General features: G+C 56.9%; 1 protein-coding gene across 2 annotated transcripts; it reads right to left on the bottom strand.

Annotated features, from left to right (window-relative positions):
• Positions 1-16: 16 nt before the first annotated feature.
• On the bottom strand, positions 17-19,700 carry LOC133354754 (uncharacterized). Of its 2 annotated transcripts, XM_061571840.1 has the most exons (18): positions 19,625-19,700; positions 19,088-19,311; positions 18,160-18,391; positions 16,884-16,978; positions 15,679-15,875; positions 14,504-14,582; positions 13,617-13,798; positions 12,059-12,766; positions 11,135-11,380; positions 10,235-10,304; positions 7,678-7,896; positions 6,444-6,538; positions 5,948-6,088; positions 4,683-4,823; positions 3,582-3,709; positions 2,788-2,851; positions 1,380-1,429; positions 17-214 (listed from the first exon to the last, which is right to left on the bottom strand). In XM_061571840.1, exons 2-18 carry the CDS (start codon positions 19,124-19,126, stop codon positions 24-26), a joined length of 2,877 nt encoding a protein of 958 aa, XP_061427824.1. In that variant the 5' UTR covers positions 19,127-19,311; positions 19,625-19,700; the 3' UTR covers positions 17-23. The 2 variants fall into 2 exon arrangements, 1 of the variants encoding a protein (XP_061427824.1); XR_009756618.1 differs by lacking the exon at positions 19,625-19,700 and having other exon boundaries at positions 173-214; positions 3,582-3,705; positions 19,088-19,435.
• Positions 19,701-23,653: the final 3,953 nt, after the last annotated feature.

Here is a 23,653-nt window from a genome sequence, read left to right as displayed (position 1 = left end):
GCTATACATAAGCTCCCCAATGATCACAGAGAAGCGTCTCGGCCGAAGGCGTGCGTCCGCGCACTCTGCCGAGCGGAGGGGTAGCGCAGGGCGCTGGGCTCGCCCCCCGCCACGTTGCTGAGCTCCGGGACCCAGAGCCCCGGCAGGAGCGTCGTGCGGTCACCTTTTCCCGCCGCTCGCCTGTCCGCGAATCTGCTGCCGAGCATGAGCAGCGCTGCGGGGGCGGCACGGAGCACGGCTTCATCAACGCGCGCAGAGAACTGGCTCGCGTCGCGCGATTTAGAACGCCGGTAGCAGGATGCAGACGAATCTCAGTCTGTTCCAACTCCCTTCCCTGTGAGCATGGAGGAGGTGCCCCATATTGTGGCTTGCCAGAGGGCAGCAGAGTAACTGTGGACTCCGGCTGTTCTGTCTGTACGGGATAGAGAGTTGCCCCCTCGCACGCGAGGGTTTCCTCCCGGCGCTCCTGTTCCCTCCGACATGTGAACACGTGCTGATTGGCCGATAACATCTGCATACGTAGAGGATCGCAGAGCTTGGGGGAGACATTTGGCTGCCTTCCCACTCGTGCGTGGTTCGTCGCCTCGGAGCCGTTCTTTCTCTTTGAGAGCGAGCGAATTACCGTGTTGGTGCGCGGCTGGGCGTCACAAGTTGACATTATAACGTGGTGTGGAAAGTGCAGCACTATGTATGTATGCAGACATGGAAAATGTGTTGTTTACAAAGATGCCGTTGGGCGGCTGGTCTGTGCGAGGCGCTGGGGCAATGTGCCACTTACAAATTCACTTTAAATAATAATTAAAGTATATTGCGATCGAAACGTCGTGATCTATTCTTTTTCTACCTACGTGACTTTACCGAAAGAACCAAAGAGTATGGATTCCTGCAGTCACGAAAGCTTCAAATCAAGATAATTCCATAGCTTCTCTATCCCATGCCATGTCCCTTTAGCCTCCTCTATCCGGTCGAACAAAAGCTGATTGGGTACGCGGTGGCTGGGCATGCGGGCTACATGACCCAGTCAATTGTGCACACACAGCCTTAACTGACTGTTGGGGCAAGTGCTGTTAGCGAGAAGCACCTATGAAGGCTGGCACGGCACGCGAAGAGCTCAGTAGCCAACACCATGCCCAGCCGCCTTTGTCTCCCTCGTGGCAATGTTTACACATCGCACCAAGTACTCATTTGAGGCTGAGTCGACCTAGGGGAGGCCCAGGACCGGTTCAGATAATCGTCACTGGTGTTGGCCGTGAGCGGGAATCAACCCCGGGTCGTCAGGTTCGTATCACAATGCGCTACCCGGTACACTACCGCTCCCCGCTACACTACTGATCCCCACATACAAAGACACAATCACACACACACACATGCATGTGTACCTGTGCCATGATTCTCCTGCCCTGGCGTCGTGGAGGTTGTGACAGGGATCCTAAGAAAGCCACAAAACGTCATTCTCCCCATTCTCATGAAATATTACACACATCACCCAGATTGACAGATGTGGAGTGTGAGGTCTGTGTCGCATATTTGGCTCAGACAAAATCACCCCTGAACGTGATCAACCTTGTCAAATCTCCCCGAACCTGGACCAAGGTCAGTTCTTACTGCAATAGCAGACTGCCTGGGAATACCAGGTGTTATAGGTGGGCACAAGGTGGCCGGTATAGCAGTGGATTGAATCCATCTGTGCGGAGCTTTCGTACATCAATCATGTGTCACGGGTACTCCTGTTTCCTCCAACATGCAAACTCTCACGATTCGATTTCACCAAACATCCCAATGCAAGGACCCTCCTAACAAAATTGCTAAGGCTCGGTGATGACGCTTTGGATAAATTAATATTAATAACAATGTATTTGAATATTGCTGAATAATTTATCTTTCAGTTAGGCCATGTACAGTAGACACACTTCCTTCACGTATCTGTCCTTCCAGGTAAAAAAAGTACTTTTTACACATCCCATCTGACCATACGGGTTCCTGGGAGTGCAGAATTGCAGCCGTATTGGCTTAATGCAAGCAACACTCTGGATCCACATTGACAATCAGTGTCTCGCCAACAGCCAAGCAGCTTGCTTGAAGCAATGTTGGTCAACTGCCAGATGTTTATACGCAAGAATCCTGTTAGATGTGGGCCAATAATGATTAATTATTGTCAGTTTGTGTTTTGTACGTGTAGCCTCCTGACACACGGATCAATTCATATTCCAGGCATCAATTCATGTGCGGGTGGGGGGGGGGCGGTCTGAAACGTCTTGAATGGGTCTCAAACTCTTCGAAACAACAAAGTGACAACCTCGTCAACTCATGATACGTGAGGACCTCAAGCAAACCGGAGCAGGAGGAGCTGAAGGGAAACAGCAAAGGAGCCAGAACGTGGCCCCAATCATAAGAGGGGTTTTTTTGGGGTCATATTCGCGTAAATATAAACGTGTCGTGAGACCCGTCACCACTCGACACGGCCAATTAGTAAGAGGGTTTATCACGTGAACAAAACGTGCCAATTCGTTGCAAGCACAGCACACCGCTTGTGCGTTGGAGAATAAACCCACGGCAACATTTACAATTCGAGTACCGAGACGTTTCGCCGGTAATTACAACAACCACCAGCATCATCAGGCGACAGCCACGGAGTTGTGGACCAGAATTGTAACCACGCTGCTGAGGATACAAACTTCACGGTGGAAACCAAGGCCCTTCTCGCCGTGAGGCACAAGCGGCACCACCGCGCCACCCTCCGCCTCCGCCCCACTCGCCGTTGTTGTTCGGGTGAAGTTGCGCCGTTACCTGTCTTTGAAGTGTTTCATTCGGGGTGCTGTGAGCTCTGCCAGTCTGGCACGCCTCCTCAACACTAGCGGACAACGCAGCACAACGCGTAAAGGTAAATTACACCACAGCCTTTGTAGCCGTTCCGTGTGGTTTTTTTTTCGCCCAAGTAAATTTAACATTGCATTTGCAAGGAAGATTTTTTTTTAAATGGTTTCTCGTGACTATCACTTCAGTGAGTGAACACATCAATTGGTGATGCTGCTGCTGGGCTTGGCAGTGGGTGCACAAGACAACTCATTCGTCAGTAACACCGTGTGTGTGCGTGCGGCCTTCAAAGTAAACATATTTAATAGGCGACCATTTCAGGCATTGGCCCTTCTTCATAGAACATCAACAGAGAGGCCAGAGAGTCAGAGTGGACGGTCAGTCGCAGACTGCACATCATACAGAATCACGGTGTCTAGGAGATGTTAACTACCTCGCCTGGTATGCAGGAGGTCTTGGATCGATCCCGACCCTGACGCCTGCTGGCTGTATATTTGGAGTCTGCGTGTCTCTTTCTCTCCCTGTGGTCGCGTGGATTTTTTTACCCTCCACATTTAGAATCAGCATCACGCGTTTCAGAGTTTTTCTGGCTGACACACATGTCCACGCGACTTCGTTGCCGCTATCATTTGTGGCCAGGTCGCTTCTTGAAAAAGAGCCGCGTAGCTCAGCGGGGGCCTTTTACCCGGTAAAATAAGCACAAAAAGCTCGTACATTTTTTTCGTTAGTTCATAGTTGAAGATGCGCGAGGCGCTCGTGCGACGTACGCTTCCAGTCGTAGACGTGCAGGCCGAGCCCGCCGCTGTCTCTGCACGGCCGCGTCCCGGGGGCGCTGGGGAGCAGAGACTGGGACTTGCCGATGATCGGCAGACTCTGCGTCGAATTCGTCGCCTTGCTGGAAATGAAGGGGGATTGAGCGATGCAATGCTCATGGGTGCGGTGTGCAGGGTTGTCCGCAATGCGGGTTTTTCATTATCGAATAGTTGCAATTCTACGGCGGTTTAAGCCATAACGATGAACCTATACAAAGCTCTCCCATATAGCCTTCAACAGACTGTCGGGGCAAGTGCGGTTAGTGAACGGCACACGAGGGAGTGGGTGGCCAGCACTCACGCCCGGCCGTCTTTGTCTCCCTCATGGCGATGATTATACACCACACCAGGTAATCAATGACTAGGAATGACAGGGATATCTTGGTCAGAGCGTAAGTTTCACATTCGTCCTCTAACATTTACAATAACCTTCGGCTAAAAGGATGTAGGGAAAGCTCTGACGTTGCTAATAGTGTCACTGGAATATAACTGGTGATACAATCGCGACTTATAAAAATCTAATCTGACAATGTCATTTTTTTTCCAATTACTTTTTCCCAGTGATTTTTTTCCCCAGTGACTTTTCATGCAAATTTTTTTTTTTGCAAAAAACGTGAAACGTTAAGCCTCGAGTGAATGTGCACCCTACGAGCGTTGAGTACGAACACGACCTCACGGTCGGTCGCTCTCCCTCCGCGGGACCTCCAGCGTCACGTTTAGCCAACCATGCCGGACAGACGTTCTGGCTTGGTTGGGGGTACCCACACTTTACCACACCACACGCGACCCCCTGCCCATAGACGCCCGTGGCTGCACCCATTCATACTGACGCGAAGTAGTGACGTCTGTCCGCCGCGGCGCCCACGTCCCGTCTCGATGCGGCGCGCAACATAAACACGACGCCACTCTGCAGCTGGGCTTTAGTGGGTGATGTTGCTATGGATTGCCGCTGGACTGCCAGCGGACCGGTGCGCGTGGGCCCTGGAAGCGCGGTGTGATAACCGCTACGCCGCGGCAGCGTCCCCGCGGGTGGAGCGGCGGCGTCGGGTCGCGTACTTTGAGGCCTGTCGCAGAGGCTTGGCGGCCACCGCACGACGGCGACGCTGGTTCTCCACCGCGGAGCCGCCCCTCTCCACCAGCAGCGTCACCTTGGTCAGCGACCGGCAGGCGTCCTCCCTCCACGCGCCGTCTGGCGACCTGCACGGCAGGGGTCAAGCGAGCGTTGTACGCGCGTCGAACTATAGTATATATAAAAAAATATTTTTATTTTACCATCTGAGCTATGCAGTGACCTGGCCACAAATGATAGCCCAACGAAGTTGGCCCATCGTGCGGAAATTTATATAGCAGCCAAATATTTTAAACGCATGCTTCTAAATGTGGGAAAAGCCGGAGGACCAGGAGAAAATCCACACGACCGCGGGAAGAACACGCAAACTCCAAATATACAGGCATCAGGGTCGGGTCCTAACCCACAATCTACTGCATGCCAGGCGAGGTAGTTAACATCTCGCCACCGTGGCGCCCTAAACTTCTCTCGCACGGTACGCAGTCGACCGCGCTGATCGTTCGGCTGCGTACGACGTCGTTTGCGCGCTTGTGGGATCGCTCCTGGCTCGCAACTGCGCCCCGAGCAGAGCTGAGTTTGAAGGAAAGTGTCCGCCGAGGCCTGGACGGGAGCCTCTGTGTACGTTATGATCCGGCCCGTGGTTGTGTTCGCCTTCTGCCAACTCGTTTACTTTCCATCGCATCTTAGGAGGAATTCTCTCCCACGCTTCCACTTGCCTAAGCCAGTCCACCTTCCTTTCCAGAAATGACTCTTCGTCGCGCGCATATCTAAACTGCGTTACAGTAGTGCAATTCACCTCCTTCGCTCGGGCTCGCTCGAATATTTCCCAAATATCACGGTGGCCTACGTATGGTGCGAAAGAAGATCAGCATACATACATACCGAAATTTAGTCTTAGACTTCTTTAATGTATTTTATTAAATGCTGCGTGCTTAAAATGTGGCGTAGCGTGGCGTCGGGGGTTAGGGTTGCCAATCCCAACAAGCCACATGAACGCAGGATTCGGGAACTCGAGGAAAATTATTAAACAAAACTAATTTCTACTTGATCACTTAAGGCCTCACAGAGGCTATACGTCTCTTTTTCAGAAGTGACCTAGCCACAAATGATAACGCAACAGCGTAGCTTATCATCGATGTGGAAATTTATAGCAGCCAAATACCCTGAAGCGCACGTTTCATGACTATTCTCTTGCACCTTCCCGTTACGAACGCGCTGAGCGGGTAAAGCGGAGCGGCGTCAGGTTGCGTACTTTGAGGCCTGTTGCAGAGGCTTGGCGGCCACCGCACGACGGCGACGCTGGTTCTCCACCGCGGAGCCGCCCCTCTCCACCAGCAGCGTCACCTTGGCCAGCGACCGGCAGGCGTCCTCCCTCCACGCGCCGTCCGGCGACCTGCGCACAAGGGGTCAAGCGAGCGTTGCACGCGCGTCGAACTTCTCTCGCGACCGCCCGCGCTGATTGGTTGGCTAACGTACGGCGCCGTTCGCGGTGTCGCTCCTGGCTCCCCAACTGCGCCGTGCGGCGACCTGCGCAAGGTGTCGGCCTTAAAAACCCTCCCAGGTTGAACAAGTCAAGAGCCCTGCTCAAATGAGCAGCATTGAGGGTGAGCGACTACTTTTCGGCGGCAGTGGCGGCGACGCAACATTTACATTGTTATTATTGTTATGATATTGAGTGGCTCTGGGCTGGTTGTGCATGAACGTCCTGCAGTGCGGCGTCGTTTATTAGCTCGAGGTTGTTGAGTCACCTTCCCACGTCGCTCGCGTCCGAGCTCGAGCAGTGCACGAGAGGAGAGCGGCGCAGCGAGCCGTAGTCCAGCACCGAGGCCAAGTTCAGAGCCACCTGGACACAAACGCCAACGCTCCGTCACACGACGACGACGATGGCCACAACCGCAGCCAGCATTCGGCACTCAGCGGCACAGTGACGTCACCGATCGATCGACCGATCCGAGATTTGATATCGGGCCATATTCAGCGAGAAGATGAGAGAGAGGCACGGATGTGTGGGATACAGCCACGCATCCGCGCTCCACCACAGCACTTGTGCCACGCTAGGTGCACTTTGAGGCCGTCACGTGAAATGTGGAAGGCTCGCTGGCAGGTCACAGGACAGACCCAGGTGTTTTGGTTTTATTGACCGAGCTGACTGGGGCGCTACAGTGGCAAGATGTTAATTACCTCACCTGGTATACAGGAGGTCGTGGGTTTGATCTCAACCCTGATGCCTATATATTTGGAGTTTGCAAGTTCTCCCCGTGGTCACGTGGATGTTTCTCCGGGTCCTGCAGTTTTTTCTCCAAATTTACAAACATGCATCTTTGAGTATTTGGCTGCTATACATTTGCACATGATAAGCCACTTCCTTGAGCTATCATTTGTGGCAAGGTAGCTTCTGAAAAAGAGCTATATAGCTCAGTGAGGCCTAACCTGGTATAATAAAAATAAATTGTTTAGTTTAGACTGAAATGCACCACCTGTGCCAACTGTTGTCAGAGAACGTGCACTCAGAAAAATCCATACACACACACACAAACTCACTCAGAAGACACAAACCCACACTCAACTAAATCAGAAATCACCCGCACACAAATACACACACTCACTGAGCCAGAGCCGAGCCTGAGCCGAGCCGTGACTAAGCAAGCGGGCCGAGGACTCGGGGGTGCCATCGGTCACGGGGAGCGACGCGACCGTGAACGCCTGCAGAGTGCCGTCACCCCGACCCGTCACCCCGACCCGTCACCCCGACACTTCAGCCCCAACCCGTCACCCCGACCCGTCACCCCGACCCTTCACCCCGACCCGTCACCCCGACCCTTCACCCCGACCCGTCACCCTCGACCCTTCACCCCGACCCTTCACCCCGACCCTTCACCCCGACCCGTCACCCCGACCCTTCACCCCGACCCTTCACCCCGACCCTTCACCCCGACCCATCACCCCGACTCGCAGGAAATGTGCCGGTGTGCGCGCCGTCACCTTGCGCGACGGCCTGGCCGCGAGCTTTGTCGCCGCTCCTCCGCTCTCGCTCCGTCGCCACCTCGGCTCGGCGGCCTCCCCCTTGCCCTCCTTCTCCTTCGGCCCGCCCCGCTCTCCGTCGTCCGCCGCCCCCTGCCCTCTTCGCTCGTTCCCCTCTCGAGCTTTGCCGTCGTGGCCATCCCGTGGCGTCTCGGCGTCCCGCGGGCTCCTTGCGTGGACCTGGCCGGGGACACGCCGAGCGCGCGGCCGTGACTCGCGCGCCGGGGCCGACTCCGCAGGTTCGCATCAGCCAAACGAGCAGCACCGGCGCTGCAAACCGCGATCTATGACGGCAGCTTTACACGGACGATTCGACGCTGCCGCCGGTGGGGTAACGATCCTCACCCTCCCACAGCGCAATGCGTTGCCTGACAAGATTTGCGGGCGTGATAACATCCGTTTGATCTCGTCATAGCAGTTTTTTTTCAATACAAAAATATTTTAACAATTTTTTTGTTCAAGATTGTGGTGAATGTAACGGGGGTCACGCGAACCCATGACGCACAGCGCACACGTATACGGAACGACGCGGTGACAATTGGAGTGCATCGTCACACACCCTTGATTATTCACGGCTCTACGGCGTGCAGGGGGGAAGGCCTCATGCAAGAGGTAAAGGCGCAGCCCTGCAGTTGTCTCACTCACGATCTCCGCTCTAGGCAGGGCCTCGCTAGCGGAAGGGCCTTCCCTAGAGGGGGCTCTGGAGAGGGTATTTTCTGCCTACTCTTCCAAGCTGGACGGTACGCCTTGAAAGAGGCGGCAGTACCCACACTTTACTCCACCGCGGGGATTTAATATTCAACTGCCGCCCCAGGAGATGAAGACATGGTGAAGGGGGGGGGGGGAAAGAAAAACAGCATTTACTCCGAGAATCATCGACGCTTCATCCGCTCTTGCCGAGCGAGGTCAGAGGGGAAACCGCAGACGCCGATCGCGTCGCGAGATGCCCGACGCGAGAATTCACGAAGAGCGTGCGCGGTGAATACCATGTCGGATTAGAGCGCGTGACCGACGCGGTAAGAGGGAGTCGAATAACCTGTGGGGGGGGGGGGGGGGGGCGTAGTGACAGCGTCGCGCTCGGTGTTCAGGGCTTTCACGGAGGATTAGAGGCGTCGGCCCGGTGCAGAGCAACGGGGAGGGAACCCAAACACCCGGGGCGAGTGCGGTGGGAGGGTGGGAGCTGCAGCTCCCCACAGCGTCGTCGTCGCTGTCGTCGGCTGCCAGATAATAATAATTATTATTAATAATGATTATTATTACGAATAATAAATTTTACCTAATTGTGATTACTTTATATTGAATATTTCACGAGTATTGATCGTCAAAATTAATTACTAATTATGAATAATTTTCCAATCAATTAATTGCGATGTATTAATCATTTATAATATGTAACGATAAATAATAAATAAAAAATGCAGTTATTGCTCTTTCATTATTTGTTGTAATAATTATCACAGACAAAAAACGCACGCCGATGGAATCTACCAATAGTTTTGGCTTTCCTTTGCTGTGCTCACGTTCCCCTGCACACAAGTTTGTCGCACGCCTACAAAACCAACAGTTTACACTCTCAGAGGTGGAATGAGCGGGAACACAATTGAGAAAGCTCGTGGAATATGACGCGGTTAGCGCGGCAATCGGTGACCGGGCTGAGACCGATCGCCGATTCCGGAGACCTGGATCCAGGAAGCTGCCTGGATTCGAATCCAAGGTCTCGGCAGAACCAGCGCAACGCTCTGACCTCTTCGCGGAGAGGATTTCCAACGAGGGAGAGAGGATCGAGTGGCGCGTGACCTTCAGCGCTGACCCGATGACCGCGGTTGCCGTACATTGGGGGGGGGGGGGGAGGGGGTGATCGTGGATTGCCAATAGAGCGCTCTGGACGTTCGTCACCATGTCATCACTTTGTGTCGGTCGCACCAACGGGGTCAGAGTAACGATGGCCAACGGTGGGCACCGCCCTCGACAGTGATGACCACCTCGGTCTCCAGCGTTATTGGTAGCTGCAGCAGCTTGTTCATGTGAGTGTTGCGTATTAAGATGGTGTATGGTGGGGAGCGGTAGTGTAGTGGTGGTTAGCGTGCCGCGCTAGGAACCCGGCGATCTGAGTTCGATGCCCGCTCATGGCCAACACCCAGTGACGATTATAATTATCTGAACCGATCATGGGCCTCCCCTAGGTCGACTCAGCCTCAAATGAGTACCTTGGAATGGTGTGTAAACATCGCCACTGGGGAGACAAAGGCAGGCGGGCGTGGTGCTGGCCACCCACCCCCTCGTGTGCCGTGCCGGCCTTCATAGGTGTTACTCGCTAACAGCACTTGACCCGACAGTCTGTTAAGGCTACACGGGGGATCTTTGTCCTTGGTGCACTAGAAAGGCTGGAGATTTCGAGTGATGTGGCCACTCCCACCACATGGAGGTGCCACTCTGACTATGGGGTCAGGGTTCAAGTACTGGGGGGGGGGGCAGAGGGGTGGGGGGGGGGGCTGTGGTGACGTCACGTCAGGCTGACCTGAGTCGCCAGGGCGGGAGCCTCGCTCGGCTGCTGGGGGCTGCAGGGAACCGACTTCGCAGACCGTTTCCTGCAAGACAGACAACGTCCAGTCCAAGTGGGCGCGAGAGACGAGACGCGGGAGGCTATTGCGCACGTGCCGCGAGAGCCAATCACAATGTAGGAGCCGGGGGGCGACGCCCGTCCACTGCCGGAGCCGACCAATCAGGGGTTTGGTCTCTCGCACACAGAAGGCAAAAGATCCCCCGCCATATAGCCTCAACAGACCGTTGGGGCAAGTGTTGTTAGCGAGTAGCACCTATGACGGCTGACACGGCACACAATGGGGTGGGTGGCCAGCACCACGCCCGGCCGTTTTTGTCTCCCGAGTGGCGATGTTTACACACCACACCAGATACTCATTTGAGGCTGAGTCGACCTACGGGAAGGCCCAGGACCGGTTCGGATAATCGTCACTGGTGTTGGACGTGAGCTGGAATCGAACTCGGGTAGCCGGGTTCGTAGCGCAGCGCGTTAACCACTACACTACCGCTCCCTCTCTCGCACACACACAGATACACACAGCTACGCTGTTTGTGCGCGGAGCGGTGGTGTAAGCGGTTAGCGTGCTGTGTTACGAACCCGGCGACCCGAGTTCCCCTCCCCCCTCGTCACACGACGTCACAAAAAGTAGAACGTGTTGTCTATATTTATTTAAAGTTGCGCATTTTGAGATGTGACCTCACATTTCTCAAACCCCCTCCCCTCGTCACACATCGTCACAAATGTCTGACCTCCTCCCCCCTTAGGTGTGTGACGTAATTTATGGACGGCCCCTAAATGGGCTTAAGCCGGCCAAGCCGGCCAGGTGGACGAAGGCCAAGCGGGCGGGCGGTCGGCCAGAGGGGGCGGCTCTCCGACCTGTGCACGAGGGCGAGCGTGGGCGTCTCCTTGTCGGCGAGGCCGCAGGGCGACTTGGGGTGCACGTCCTCGCCCCCCCCGTGGGGGACACTCCGCGGGGGGAGCGGCAGGGTCTTGGATCGTCTCGGCTTCTCCCCTCTGCTCTCGTCGCCGCCGCCGCCGCTGCTGCCGCCGCTGCTGTTGGCTGCCTCCCGGGCAGCGCGGCCGCTCGTCTCCGCCGGTTGGTGCTGCACCGCTGCGTTGCGGCTGCCGTGACGGAGGAAGAAAGAAACAACGAACGTCGAGGAGAGAAGCAAAGAGAGACGGGCGTGCATCGCTTTCTAAAGTAACATTTCGATGAACGCAATTAGAGTTCATTCTGGATTACTCGTCAGCAGACTCATCCTGGCCTGTGAAAATAAATAAATGGCAACACTCGGTTTGTTATTGGGAGTATTTGGCTCGCGGTAAAAAAACGTCCCCTTCAACGCGACGATGTGATGTCACGCGGCGCACGACGTCACAGGAGACGTCACGGGAGATGACGTCACGGGAGGCGACGTCACGGGAGGCGAGGTCACGGGAGGCGAGGTCACGGGAGGCGAGGTCACGGGAGACGACGTCACGTGCATGACATGCGACGTCATTGCCCTGGCCCAAAAGGCTAATCTGCTTCTTTAATTATATTTTTTCGCTTCTTCCGTGGCGCCTCGGTAACGGCACAGCAATCGCGTGAGAATTATTTCTCAAAACAAATCGGCGCAATTTCTGAAGTTTGCATGAGATCAGCGCTTCCTAAAACATTGGAAGGAAGAGCGCGTTCCAGACGGCCGCTGAAAAACCATCGCGACACCAGGGGCAGCAGCATGACCGTGCGCGGGAAACTCCGCGGGCAAACGGCGCGGACTCGAGGCGTGCGGCCACCACCACCACCACCGCCGGTACCTCGCAGCGCCCTCCTGCTCGTCCCCGGGGATGCAGCGCGTCGCCGCCTTGCTCTCGAACTTCCCCTCGCTGGTGACGGCGCTCACGACGAAGGTGTACTCGCAGCCCGGCGCCAGCCGGCGGACCACGAAGCCGCGCGCCGTGCCCAGGTACACGACCCGGCCGTTCACGCGCAGCTCGTAGTTGAAGAACCTGCCGAGCGGAGCCGACGGAGGCTCCCACGAAATGGAGATCTCGGTCCGGCCCACGGCGGCGAGCGCGAGCCGCCGCGGCGCGTGCTCGCGGACGCCGGGCATCGTCGCCGCCGCGACCGCCCTCTCGCCCCGGCCCGCGCCCGTCACGGCGCACACGGCCAGCTCCACGGCGCCGCCGGGCCGCAGGCCGCCCACCAGGCAGCCAAGCTCCGACGTCGTCGCCACGACCGCGTCGCCGCGCAGCACCACGTAGGAGCGCACGGCGCCGGCGGGGCGGCGGGGGGGCCGCCAGCTGAGCCGGGCGTGGGTGGGGCCGCACGCGGTCAGCCGCGGGTCGTCCGGCGGGCCCGGCGGGCCGTCGTCGGTGAGCGCCGTGGCGGGCGCGCTCAGGGGGCCGTCGTCCCCCGGCGAGAGGGCCTGCAGCGAGAGGCTGAGCGCGGTGTGGGGCTCCAGGCCCGAGAGCACGCAGCTCGTGTCGGGCCCCGTGTAGGCCACCTCGCCCCGGTCAAACAGGCTGCACGCCGCACGCACCCCCTGATTAGCGCGGTTGGCTCAGTACAGGTGTGAAAGAAGTTCAGCATACATACACGGGCACACACACACAAAACAAAGCCTTAACAGACTGTTAGGGCAAGTGCTGTTAGCGAGTAGCACCTATGAAGGCCGGCACAGCACACGAGGGGGTGGGGTGTCTAGCACCACGTCTGGCCACCTTGGTCTCCCTAGTGGCGATGTTTACACACCGAACCAAGTACTAGTTTCAGACCGAGTCGACCTAGGGGAGGTCCAAAACCAGTTCAGATAATCGTCACTAGCGGTTGGCCACGAGCGGGAATCGAACTTGTGTCGCCAGGTTCGTAGTGCAGTGCGCTAACCGCTACACTAGCGCTCACACACACGTGCACACACACACACACACGTGCACACACACACACGTGCACACACACACACGTGCACACACACACGTGCACACACACACACGTGCACACACACACACGTACACACACAGACATAAAGGGACAGATCCCACATGCAGCCGGCAGGTTTTCGGGGCAAGTGCTGTTAAAAAGTACCTATCACGGCGAGCGATGGGGTGGTGCGGCCAGAATCACGCCCGACCGCCTTTGTCTCCCTAGTGGCAATGTTCGCACACCACACCAGGTACTCATCTGAGGCCGAGTCGGAGCCCCAATGTGGCTTCAGACCAGGGCGGTCCTGCACAGATGCCATATTTCCCGTCCGTCCGCTACAGCAGAGGTGTAGGGAATTGCAACTTAAGACCTACGTCTCTGCCTTACTCACCTGGTCAAGACCTACGATAGCATCAACCCACCGGCGCCCCCCGCCGCTGCCTCCTCGCTCACCGGTAGGTGACGCGGACACCGCTCTCGGGCTGCAAGGCCTCCCAGGAGGCGCGCACGGCGTGCGGGCCCAGCACCTCGACCCGCGGGGGGGGCGGCCGGGGGAGGGGCTGCAGCTTCCTCAGCGTCACCGACGCCTCCTCCAGGAGCTCCGGTCCCGCGGCACCCTCGCTCGCGGTCACTCGCTGCGGGCGGCAGAGACAAAAGCAAAGATCCCCCCCCCGTGCAGCCTCGACGTGCCGTCGGGGCAAGTGCTGTTAGCGAGTAGCGCTGATGAAGACCGGCACGGCGCACGAGGGGGTGGGTGGCCAGCATTGTTTACACACTGCACCAGGTACTCATCTGGGGCTGAGTCGACCTAGGCGAGGCCCAGGACCGGTTCAGATAATCGTCACGGGTGTTGGTCGTGACGGGGAATCGAACCCGGGTCGCCAGGTTCATAGTGCAGCGTAGCGCAAACCACTACACCACCGCTCCCCACACTCGCGAACAGGGCGCTCCATCGGCCGGCAAGTCCAGGTCACCGGGTGCGTGGCGCGGAGCACTAACCGCTGCTGCCACCGCTCCCCTACGCGCGAGCCGGACGACCCACGTAGCCTCGCACCTCCGCTCCGATCGGACCTGGATTCGAATTCGCGACGTCGATTTGGCCCTCGATAAATGGTGCGGTCAACGGTGACGTGAGGACGCGTAACAGGCGGGGCCCGTCGTGAGAAGGGGGCCGCCGTCTCCCAAACCGCGGGCCGCTCACTAAAGCGCTGCAGTGTACGGCCTGCGCTCCTTTCACGAACTCTCTCCTGAAGCCCTTTCGTCGCGCTGTGCAACGAGCGATGGCCTGCACGCGTTCTCGTCACAGGAGGCAATGGCGCCTTCGAGCGGGTGTCAAGTACCTGCAGCGTGGGTTGGAGGGTCGGGTGGGCCCTTAGGGAGACCACCCCAGCTGGCTGGCTCGCCAGCGTCCTCAGCAACCTGCGCAACACAGCGGGGGCGAGCTGATGGAGTCGCCGCACTCGCCCCGGGGGCCTTCGCCCGCCAGTTGCCGCGCGACATGCGGACGTCGCGCACCGACGTTTCTCAAGCCACGCTGTTATCGAACGCCTCTCCTTCCTCGCCGCAATCCTGTCCTCGAAGACGTCGGCGGCGGTCGTGGGCTACCCTCCACCCAGCTCTGTCCGTGACGTTCGCTCAACAACTCTGCGTCGCGTATACTCCGCCCGGTCGCGTGCAACTGTGAACAATTGCTGACGTAACTGAATTCGCTGTCTTACCCGGCTTCTTGTGGAATCTACAACTTTCCCAGTTGTCAAAACCACGTTCATAGTCAGACATGTGCAAGAGCCCTCCATTTGCCTTTCTAGAATGATTCTTTGAGTGCTGGATTTAAACGTTTCAGATTTTCAAATTGTCCAATTTTTTAGAGGACAATATCCAAACTTTTTCAGATTTTTGGAAAATGTTTCCGCGAGGTATGAACGTAAAACTCCTCCGTGCTCACAACAGTCGTATTCCTCTGTCGTACGGCCGATGTGGACACGGAGAAAAAAACTAAACTTTCTCATTCAATTGGTTTAGCGAGACAATCGCGTAAGGAGCAGCGGAGAGCGTATCGCCGCGATGTCTCCTTCGTATTTGTAGATCGGGGCATTGGCATCGTTATACGTCGGACTACGTACTGCTCTTTCGATTTAAAGCTTTCGTGACTGCAGGGATTCATCTTCTTGGTTCTTTCAGTAAAGTCACGTAGAAGGAAAATAATAAAATAATAAAAATAAAACATAATAAAATAATTCTCACGACGTTTCGGCCACAACGCAAGCAGCCGTCTTCAGGTGGCTGCATGCGTTGTGGCCGAAACGTCGTGAGAATTATTTTATTTTTATTTTTATTATTTTATTATTTTCCTTCTACGTGACTTTACCCAAAGAACCAAGAAGATACGTACGCTCTGTTCTGGATGACCACAGTCGCACACTCCTGGAGAGTTAGTAATTATCCGCGTGCGCATCATCGGTTTTCCGCGCAGTTATGACAACGGAAGGGGTTCCCCGTGTCCGCGCTCCCGTACGTTGCAGCGAACCACGCAGCCTCGGGCTCCTCGGCCTCCAGCAGCGCGGCGAGGCGGTCGAGCGTTGCCGGGAAGCCGCGGTGGCGGCACAGGCGGTCGTGGCCGGCGGCGTCCGACGCGAGGCAGCTCAGGGCGAAGCAGGCGTTCTTGCCGGAGCCGAGGTCGCCGTGGCAAACCATGGCGGAGAGCGCCGAGATCTGCGCAGGGCGCGAGGGGATCAGGGACGCGGTGTCGCGGTGTCCGGCACGAGCAGCCAAGACAGGCAGACGGTGGTGGCGCGAGAATCGAGTGGTTGCTTTTTATTATTATTATGCGTCGTGCCAATTCCATATTTTCGTAATCCAGCGTGGGCTGACCGCGGGCGTAAAAGGCCCCGAGAAATGTGAAGCAGTCGTACGCTGGCACTCGCTCGTTCACGCGGCTACTTTATTGACGGGCCGTGCCGGGTGGAAGAGGGCATACGGCGTTCGCTGTACTCGCGCCGTGATCTGACCCGAAAAAAAATCAACTTGCGATATTAAATAAACACACGGTCGGTAAAAGCTGGGGACGCGATTTAGGATCGTGTCAGAAGCGTTTGAAAACAATACGACCGTAAGGAATTGTTTAAAGAGATACGGTTTCCGTTGTGCGTGGGTCACGCAGATACACACACACGGAGAAACACGTGTGCTTCTATTGCTGAACTTAGAGTGTTTTGTGATTATTGGAACAATTAAATTCACAAGGCTTGTGCGGAAAAAATATTCAACACACCCGGCCCTGACAACACAACAGCTGATGCTGAAAGTCACAATAACACGGGCAGCTAATAGCAAACAGGTGACTACTGCGCGCACTCCGTGTGGGACGGCGCTCATACACAGTGCAACAAAGACAAAGACACCCCGTATAGCCTTAACAGACTGTTGGGGCAAGTGCTGTTAGCGAGTAGCACCTATGAAGGCCGGCACGGCACACGAGGGGGTGGGTGGCCAGCACCAGGCCCGGCCGCCTTTGTCTCCCTATTGGCGATGTTTGCACACCGGATACTCATTTGAGGCTGAGTCGACCTAGGGGAGGCCCATGACCGGTTCAGATAATCGTCACTGCAGTTGGCCGTGAGCGGGAACAGAACTCGGGTCGCCGGGTTCGTAGCGCAGCGTAGCGCTGCCGCAGTTGTCACACACGCACATGTACACCAGTCACATGTTAGTCACATGTACCATGCTGTCGGCCTGACCCAGACCCAGGAGACGGTCTCGGCCGGCGGGCAGGTCACAAAGTCGGCCCAAGGCGAACGCGGCGTTCATCCCACAGCCTGCGCACGCACGACAAAGGTCATCCGTGTAGCCTTAGCAGGCTGTTGGGGCAAGTGCTGTTAGCGTGCCGGAGTGCCGAGCGGCATCGCCGAGATGCTTGGTTCCAATCCGGGCTTTGGCGGCACCACCACTGCGGCTAAACTGGGTGGTTCTCAAGTGCAGTGGACTTTCAGGTCTCAGCACGATCGCCAAACAGAAATTAACCACGTGCAAAGGTGCTGCTGCTGCTGCTGCTCACAGACGGCAGGAAGGCACGACTCCCCATCATGCCTTGCATGCGTGCCAAGTGACCACCGCATTGCATGCGCAAGACTCTCCGCCTTGTCGAGGCCACCAACTCAAAGACAGTTGACAATATGCCCATCGCAATCACTGCACATCGAATCCCCCATGACGTTGAAAATTTGGCGCTGCTCAAAATTGCCGCTCTGAGGATCGAAAAACACCGGTTTGACTGTCAAGTGACGCACTTTTCTCTCCCGTATGCAGCGCAAGTGAGAAAGTGCTGCCCTCCACTGTGTGTGGGACCAGAGTGTGACTCACGAAGGGGTCTCAGAGGTAGCTCTGTGATATTCACTTCCGTGGGACGAAGGATTGCACTGCTCTGTGTACAAAGATAAAGATCCCCCATATAGCCTTAACAGACTGTAGGGGCAGGTGCTGTTAGCGAGCACCTATGAAGGCCGCAACTGCACACGAGGGGTGGGTGGCCAGCACCACGCCCGACCGCCTTTGTCTCCCTAGTGGCGATGTTTACACACCGCACCAGGTACTCATTTGAGGCTGAGTCGACCTAGGGGAGGCCCAGGACCGGTTCAGATAATCGTCACTGGTGTTGGCCGTGAAGGGGAATCGAACTCGGGTCGCCAGGTTCAGAGCGCAGCGTAGAGCTAACCGCTACACTACCGCTCCCCACTGTGTGTACGTGTGTGTGTACATGTACACATACATGTACACACACACACACACATGCACGCATGCAGCAGGCATCGATGTGGCGTGCCGGTGGTGGTGGAGGTGGTGGTGGCGGTGGTGGTGGCGGTGGTGGTGGCGATGGCGGTGGCGGTGGTGGTGGCAGTGGTGGTGGTGGCGGTGGTGGTGGTGGCGGTGGTGGCGGCGGTGGTGGTGGCGGTGGCGGCAGTCACGGTGTTGGCCGCGTAGGCGCCGCGCGTTACGTGACCTGTGCTGTCCACGCTGAGGGACTGGACGAGCCGCTGGAGGGTGGCGGCGGCGTCGCGGTGAGCGAGCAGCCGCTGGCACCCGGCCTCGCTGATGGAGATGCGCGCCAGCACCAGCGCGGCGTTGCTCGCCGCCCAGCCGGCCTGGCCGCCCAGCAGCGCCGTCACCTGCTCGATGACCATGTCCACGCAGCCCTCGGAGAGCAGCCACTCCCTCCCCGCCGCACTCTCGGCCTAAACAACAACAACGACAACGATGACGACAGTCACCACCGACACCTCCGAGCCGGCCCGGCGCCAGGTTGGTGTTCCACTCCCGCCGACGTCGACCCTGACGCCTGCTGTGTATTTGGAGTTTGCGTGTCTCTTTTTCTCTCAGTGGTCGTGAGGATTTTCCTCCACATTTAGAATCAACATCACGCTTCTAGAGCATTTGAACTTTCATTTGTGGCCAGGTCACTTCTGCAAAAGAGCTACATAGTGCTCAGTGCGCCTTACCTGGTAACGCCACTCGCTCATCGCGTGCGGGTGACGCGTGGTGAAGCCGCTTCCTCACCGTGTACCGACCGACGTCACGCACAATGAAGGCTCCGTGAACCCCGCCCCTGGCCCTGCTTGGCCCCATAGTCAGACGCAGGTGAATTGTGAAGTATCACAGTGTATTTTTTATTTAACAAATTTTTTTTTACCAGGTAAGACGCACTGAGCACTATGTAGCTCTTTTGCAGAAGCGACCTGGCCACAAATGAAAGTTCAAATGCTCTAGATGCGTGATGCTGATTCTAAATGTGGAGGAAAATCCTCACGACCACTGAGAGAGAAAGAGACACGCAAACTCCAAATACACAGCAGGCGTCAGGGTCGGCATCGAATCCATGACATCCTCTACATCAGGCGAGGGAGTGAACATCTCCTTGCCAGCGCACCTACCAGGGTGCCGAGGGTGCCAGGCAGCATTCGTGACGGCATCGTGCTGCTGCTGCCAGCCGAGCATGGCGCTCAGCTGCTGCAGGAGGCCACTGCCGCCATAGTCACCGCCGCCGGCACGAAGTCGCCGCTCCGCGTCGCACTCCCGCGCCACGCGCAGCACCAGCTCCGAGCCGCGGGCGCCCTCCGCTACGGTGCCCAGCACGAACGTCGCGTTGCTGGCCAGCCTGGGGAAACAGAACTTGCCTCGTGGTCGTTTCACCTTGAGGCCACCATCAATGTCGAGTGGACAGGGCCTGACTGAACGACCGGCATGCCACCATCAACATCAATGACTGAACGACCGGCAGGCGCTGGTGACCTGGCGCAAGGGCACCACGGCGCAGTCCTTCATAAAGCGTCGACGGTTGTTTGCACAATGCACGGAGGCTGTGTGCTTGCTTTTTCTTATCGTACACGCGTGTGTATGTGTGTTGTTTGGACTTGTGGCTTTCGGGCACTATTCGTCAGTTACCACGAGTTAGAGATGTGGGAACACACCCGACAGCGCACGATCAATCACACGACCGACCGCTCCGTATCGCCGCCTCCCAATCATATCACGGCTTTGCTGGCCTTGCTGCGTTTCGCTTGTTGTCCTTCCCTCGCACCAACTCCGATTAGCAACGGAAGTGTCGTATCATTGGCGGGTGCCGTGGTGCGGGGGGCGATTTGCCGTGCAAGCATCTCCCGGACAAAGACACCCCCCCACCACCCCCATATAGCCTATGAACAGACTGTTGGGGCAAGGACCTATGAAGGCCGCAACACGAGGGGGTGGGTGGCCAGCACCACGTCCGGCCGCCTTTGTCTCCCCAGTAGGGATATTTTCACACCGCACCAGGTACTCATTTCAGGCTGAGTCGACCTAGGGGAAGCCCATGACCGGTTCGGATAATCGTCGCCGGTGTTGGCCGTGAACGGCAATCGAACCGGGGTCACCAGGTTCGTAGCCGCAGCGTAGCGCTTGCCGCTACACCACCGGCTGCACCCTCCACACACACGCGCGCACACACTCACGCGCGCGCACATGCACACACACGCACAGGGCACTCCATCGGCCGGCAAGTCCGGGCCTGCGCCCCCACTCAAGTGAACAAACTCTCCACGCGTCACCTCGGCGCGGATTGCGACACCGCTTCTCGGCACTGTAACGCGAGCGTCGGCCCAGCCCAGGGGCCGTTCGCCTCCAGTTTCACGACGCAGCCGCTGGGCGCAGAGGGCCCACAGGGGGCCAGCGACGAGCGGGCGACCGTTGACGTTGCGGTCTCAGATTGAGGGTGTGCTGGGCGCAGGGCCAGTGGTGAATTCAGCGAGGTTCGTCGCTGCTCGGTGTTTGGGCTTGGGACAAAGGAGGAGCGGTGGGTGGGAGGAGGGAATTCCAGAGCGGAGCGGCGGCGCGAGGGAAGAAATTGAGAGTGTCGTGACCCGCGGTGTAGTTGAGTGAGTGGGTGAGTGAGTGCTTTGGTTTGTGGGTGAGTGGTGAGCGAGCGGGTTGGGTTTGTGGGTGGGTGAGTGAGTAGTTGAGTTTGTGGGTGAGTGGGTGAGTGAGTGGGTGAGTGAGTGGGTGAGTGAGTGGTTGGGTTTGTGGGTGGGTGAGTGAGTGGTTGGGTTTGTGGGTGGGTGAGTGGTGAGTGAGTGGTTGGGTTTGTGGGTGGGTGAGTGGTGAGCGAGTGGGTTGGGTTTGTGGGTGGGTGAGTGAGTGTTTGAGTTTGTGGATGAGTGAGTGAGTGGGTGAGTGAGTGGTTGCGTTTGTGGGTGGGTGAGTGAGTGGTTTGGTTTGTGGGTGAGTGGTGAGCGAGCGGGTTGGGTTTGTGGGTGGGTGAGTGAGTGGTTGAGTTTGTGGGTGAGTGGGTGAGTGGGTGAGTGAGTGGGTGAGTGAGTGGTTGGGTTTGTGGGTGGGTGAGTGAGTGGTTGGGTTTGTGGGTGGGTGAGTGGTGAGTGAGTGGTTGGGTTTGTGGGTGGGTGAGTGGTGAGCGAGTGGGTTGGGTTTGTGGGTGGGTGAGTGAGTGTTTGAGTTTGTGGATGAGTGAGTGAGTGGGTGAGTGAGTGGTTGCGTTTGTGGGTGGGTGAGTGAGTGGTTGGGTTTGTGGGTGAGTGGGTGAGTGAGTGGGTGAGTGAGTGGTTGGGTTTGTGGGTGGGTGAGTGGGTGAGGGAGTGACTGAGTGATTGAGTCAGTGTGTCGGTGAGTTGAGCTGGTGGATGAGATGAATCAGCCAGTGTCCGGTAGACTCAACACGGGTGGAGAACACGATGTGTAAAGCTCAGGGAAAGAGTAAACATGGTGGTAGCATCCATAATAGAGGGTTGTTTTCGGTTAGATCGAGTAAATATAAACGTGTCGTTAAACCTGCCACCACCCGACACAGCCAATTAGTAAGGTTTGTAATGTAGCAAAACATGCCCATTCGTTATTAGTTCAGCACACCAGTGTGTTTAAGAGCGAACCAATAACAGCATTTACAATTCAAGTACCGTGACGTTTCACCGGTAATTACAACAACCAGCACCATCAGGCTGTCACCGCGCATCACCGACACGTGTCGCTGCTCGTCCGCTGTGCGTGTGACGTGAGTGGAAACCGCCCGGCGCGGCTCGGATGTGCAGTGGAAAAAGGCGTAATAATAAAAGCGATCTCAAGCTGTGAACCAGCATGGCCGGAGTCCCGGATACAAAAGACGCAGCGGCCCCCGAACGCAGAATCTTCATCGCAGGCTTTGCACTCACAGGAATAAGTTGTCCAAAAAATGAGCGACACAATGTTTTGATGCTGTTGCCAAAATATAATTCCCCTCCGCTATTGTAAATGGCAAAAGTCAACTATGTATTTGGCTTAACAGACTCTGCAGGAGGTGGCACTATGAACACAACGCCACGCGGACCGTGCAGCCCAAGCGCAATCAAACCGCCGGTCCCTGTGAAGTTTCACGGCTTTGCAAATATTTGGCTTTTGATCCAAGCGCAGTAACGAGCTGCGGGGGACGCCTTGACAATTTAAAACCACAGAGAGGAGCGACCCAACCTCACTGACACTGGCGCCACGGAGAGGCAGACCTCACTGCCAGTGGCAGCGGGCAGGGGTCAGGTCCACCAGAGGTCACGGTCCACCAGAGGTCACGGTCCACCAGGGGTCACAGCCCACCAGGGTACACGGTCCACCAGGGGTCATGGTCCACCAGAGGTCACGGTTGTCCAGGGGTCACGGTCCACCAGAGGTCACGGTCCACCAGGGTACACGGTCCACCAGAGGTCACGGTCCACTAGGGGTCACGGTCCACCAAGGGTCACGGTCCACCAGAGGTCACGGTCCACCAGGGGTCATGGTCCACCAGAGGTCACGGTCCACCAGTGGTCATAGTCCACCAGAGGTCATGGTCCACCAGAGGTCACGGTCCACCAGGGGTCACAGTTCACCAGGGGACACGGTCACGGTCCGCAAGTGCACCACAGCTAACGCAGCAGCTGCAGCAGCATCACATAATAACGCCGTTGTACCACGGATGGACTCGCCCCCGTCACGGCAATGTGGAATTTCCACCGCCGGCTCTGTGGGGGCTGTGAACGGGAGGCAAGCACTTATAACGTCGACGCTCATTTTTTTTTTGGGGGGGGGGGGGTGAATTCGCTGTTGGTTGTTGGCTGCGCTGTTTGTCCCGCGGTGACAAGGAGAGGAAGAACCACGCGGCTGGAACGAGTCCGAGGCAGGAGAGAGGTTTGGCGGCAGCGGTGGAGCGGTCAGCGCGACCCGAGTTCGATTCCCGCTCACGGCCAACACCAGTGAACATTATTCGAACTGGTCCTGGGCCTCCCCTAGGTCGACTCAGCCTCAAATGAGTACCTGGTGCAGTGTGTAGTAAACATCGCCACTGGGGAGACAAAGGCGGCCGGGCGTGGTGCTGGCCAGTCACCCTCTCGCGTGCCATTCCGGCCTTCACAGCAGCTACTCGCGAACAGCACTTGCCCCAACAGTCTGTTAAGGCTATACGGCGGGGGTGGGGAACTTTGTCTTTGTGTGCGCGTGCGTGCCGACTCTACTTAGCAGGGCTACCTGCCTCGAGCTCCACCTGTACAAACAGTTTCTACAAACACCTTTCTGTTTACCAGGCGAGGCTGCGACAAAAGGAAAAAGAATCCCCGGCTCACAAAAGACGTCGTTTCCAGCAGCAGCAGAAGCAGGCTCAGCCGCTGCTTGCTTGCTGCTGCTGCTGTTGATGAGGATGGTGGTGGTGAAGGTGGTGGTGATGGTGGTGGTGGGTCGACAAATATCTCGGCAGCTTTTTAACGTTCAATTGGAAGACTGGAAGGGAGGGAGGTGAATGGGGGGGGGGGGGGCAGTTGTCAACTTTTTTTTTAAAAGGTGACATTTTAAGACGACAGGGAACAGCGTCGGCACTAAAATAGCGGCTGCCCGAGTCCCAATTCGTTCCTAAGGAAAAGCGAGAGAAGAGCCGAGGTGGAGAAAATGTGAAGACATTGAGTTGGGGGGGGGAGAAAAGGAGGATGCTGGGAGAGAAAAGTGAAGAGAGGGTG

The sequence above is a fragment of the Lethenteron reissneri genome, chromosome 48 (genome assembly GCF_015708825.2).
Source record: "Lethenteron reissneri isolate LAM-NWPU_2019-01 chromosome 48, ASM1570882v1, whole genome shotgun sequence".
Taxonomy (NCBI): Eukaryota; Metazoa; Chordata; class Hyperoartia; order Petromyzontiformes; family Petromyzontidae; genus Lethenteron; species Lethenteron reissneri.
This window is presented reverse-complemented; position numbering and strand designations above follow the sequence as displayed.

Bases quoted from the DNA above. Each gene is read 5' to 3' on its own strand.
- LOC133354754 (XM_061571840.1), bottom strand. From the start codon at position 19,126: ATGCCGTCACGAATGCTGCCTGGCACCCTCGGCACCCTG. The intron at 15,876-16,883 runs GTACATGTGACT...CGCCCTGCGCAG, and splicing joins TGGGTCAGGCCGACAGCATG to ATCTCGGCGCTCTCCGCCAT. The intron at 10,305-11,134 runs GTCGGAGAGCCG...TCTGTCTTGCAG, and splicing joins ACGCTCGCCCTCGTGCACAG to GAAACGGTCTGCGAAGTCGG.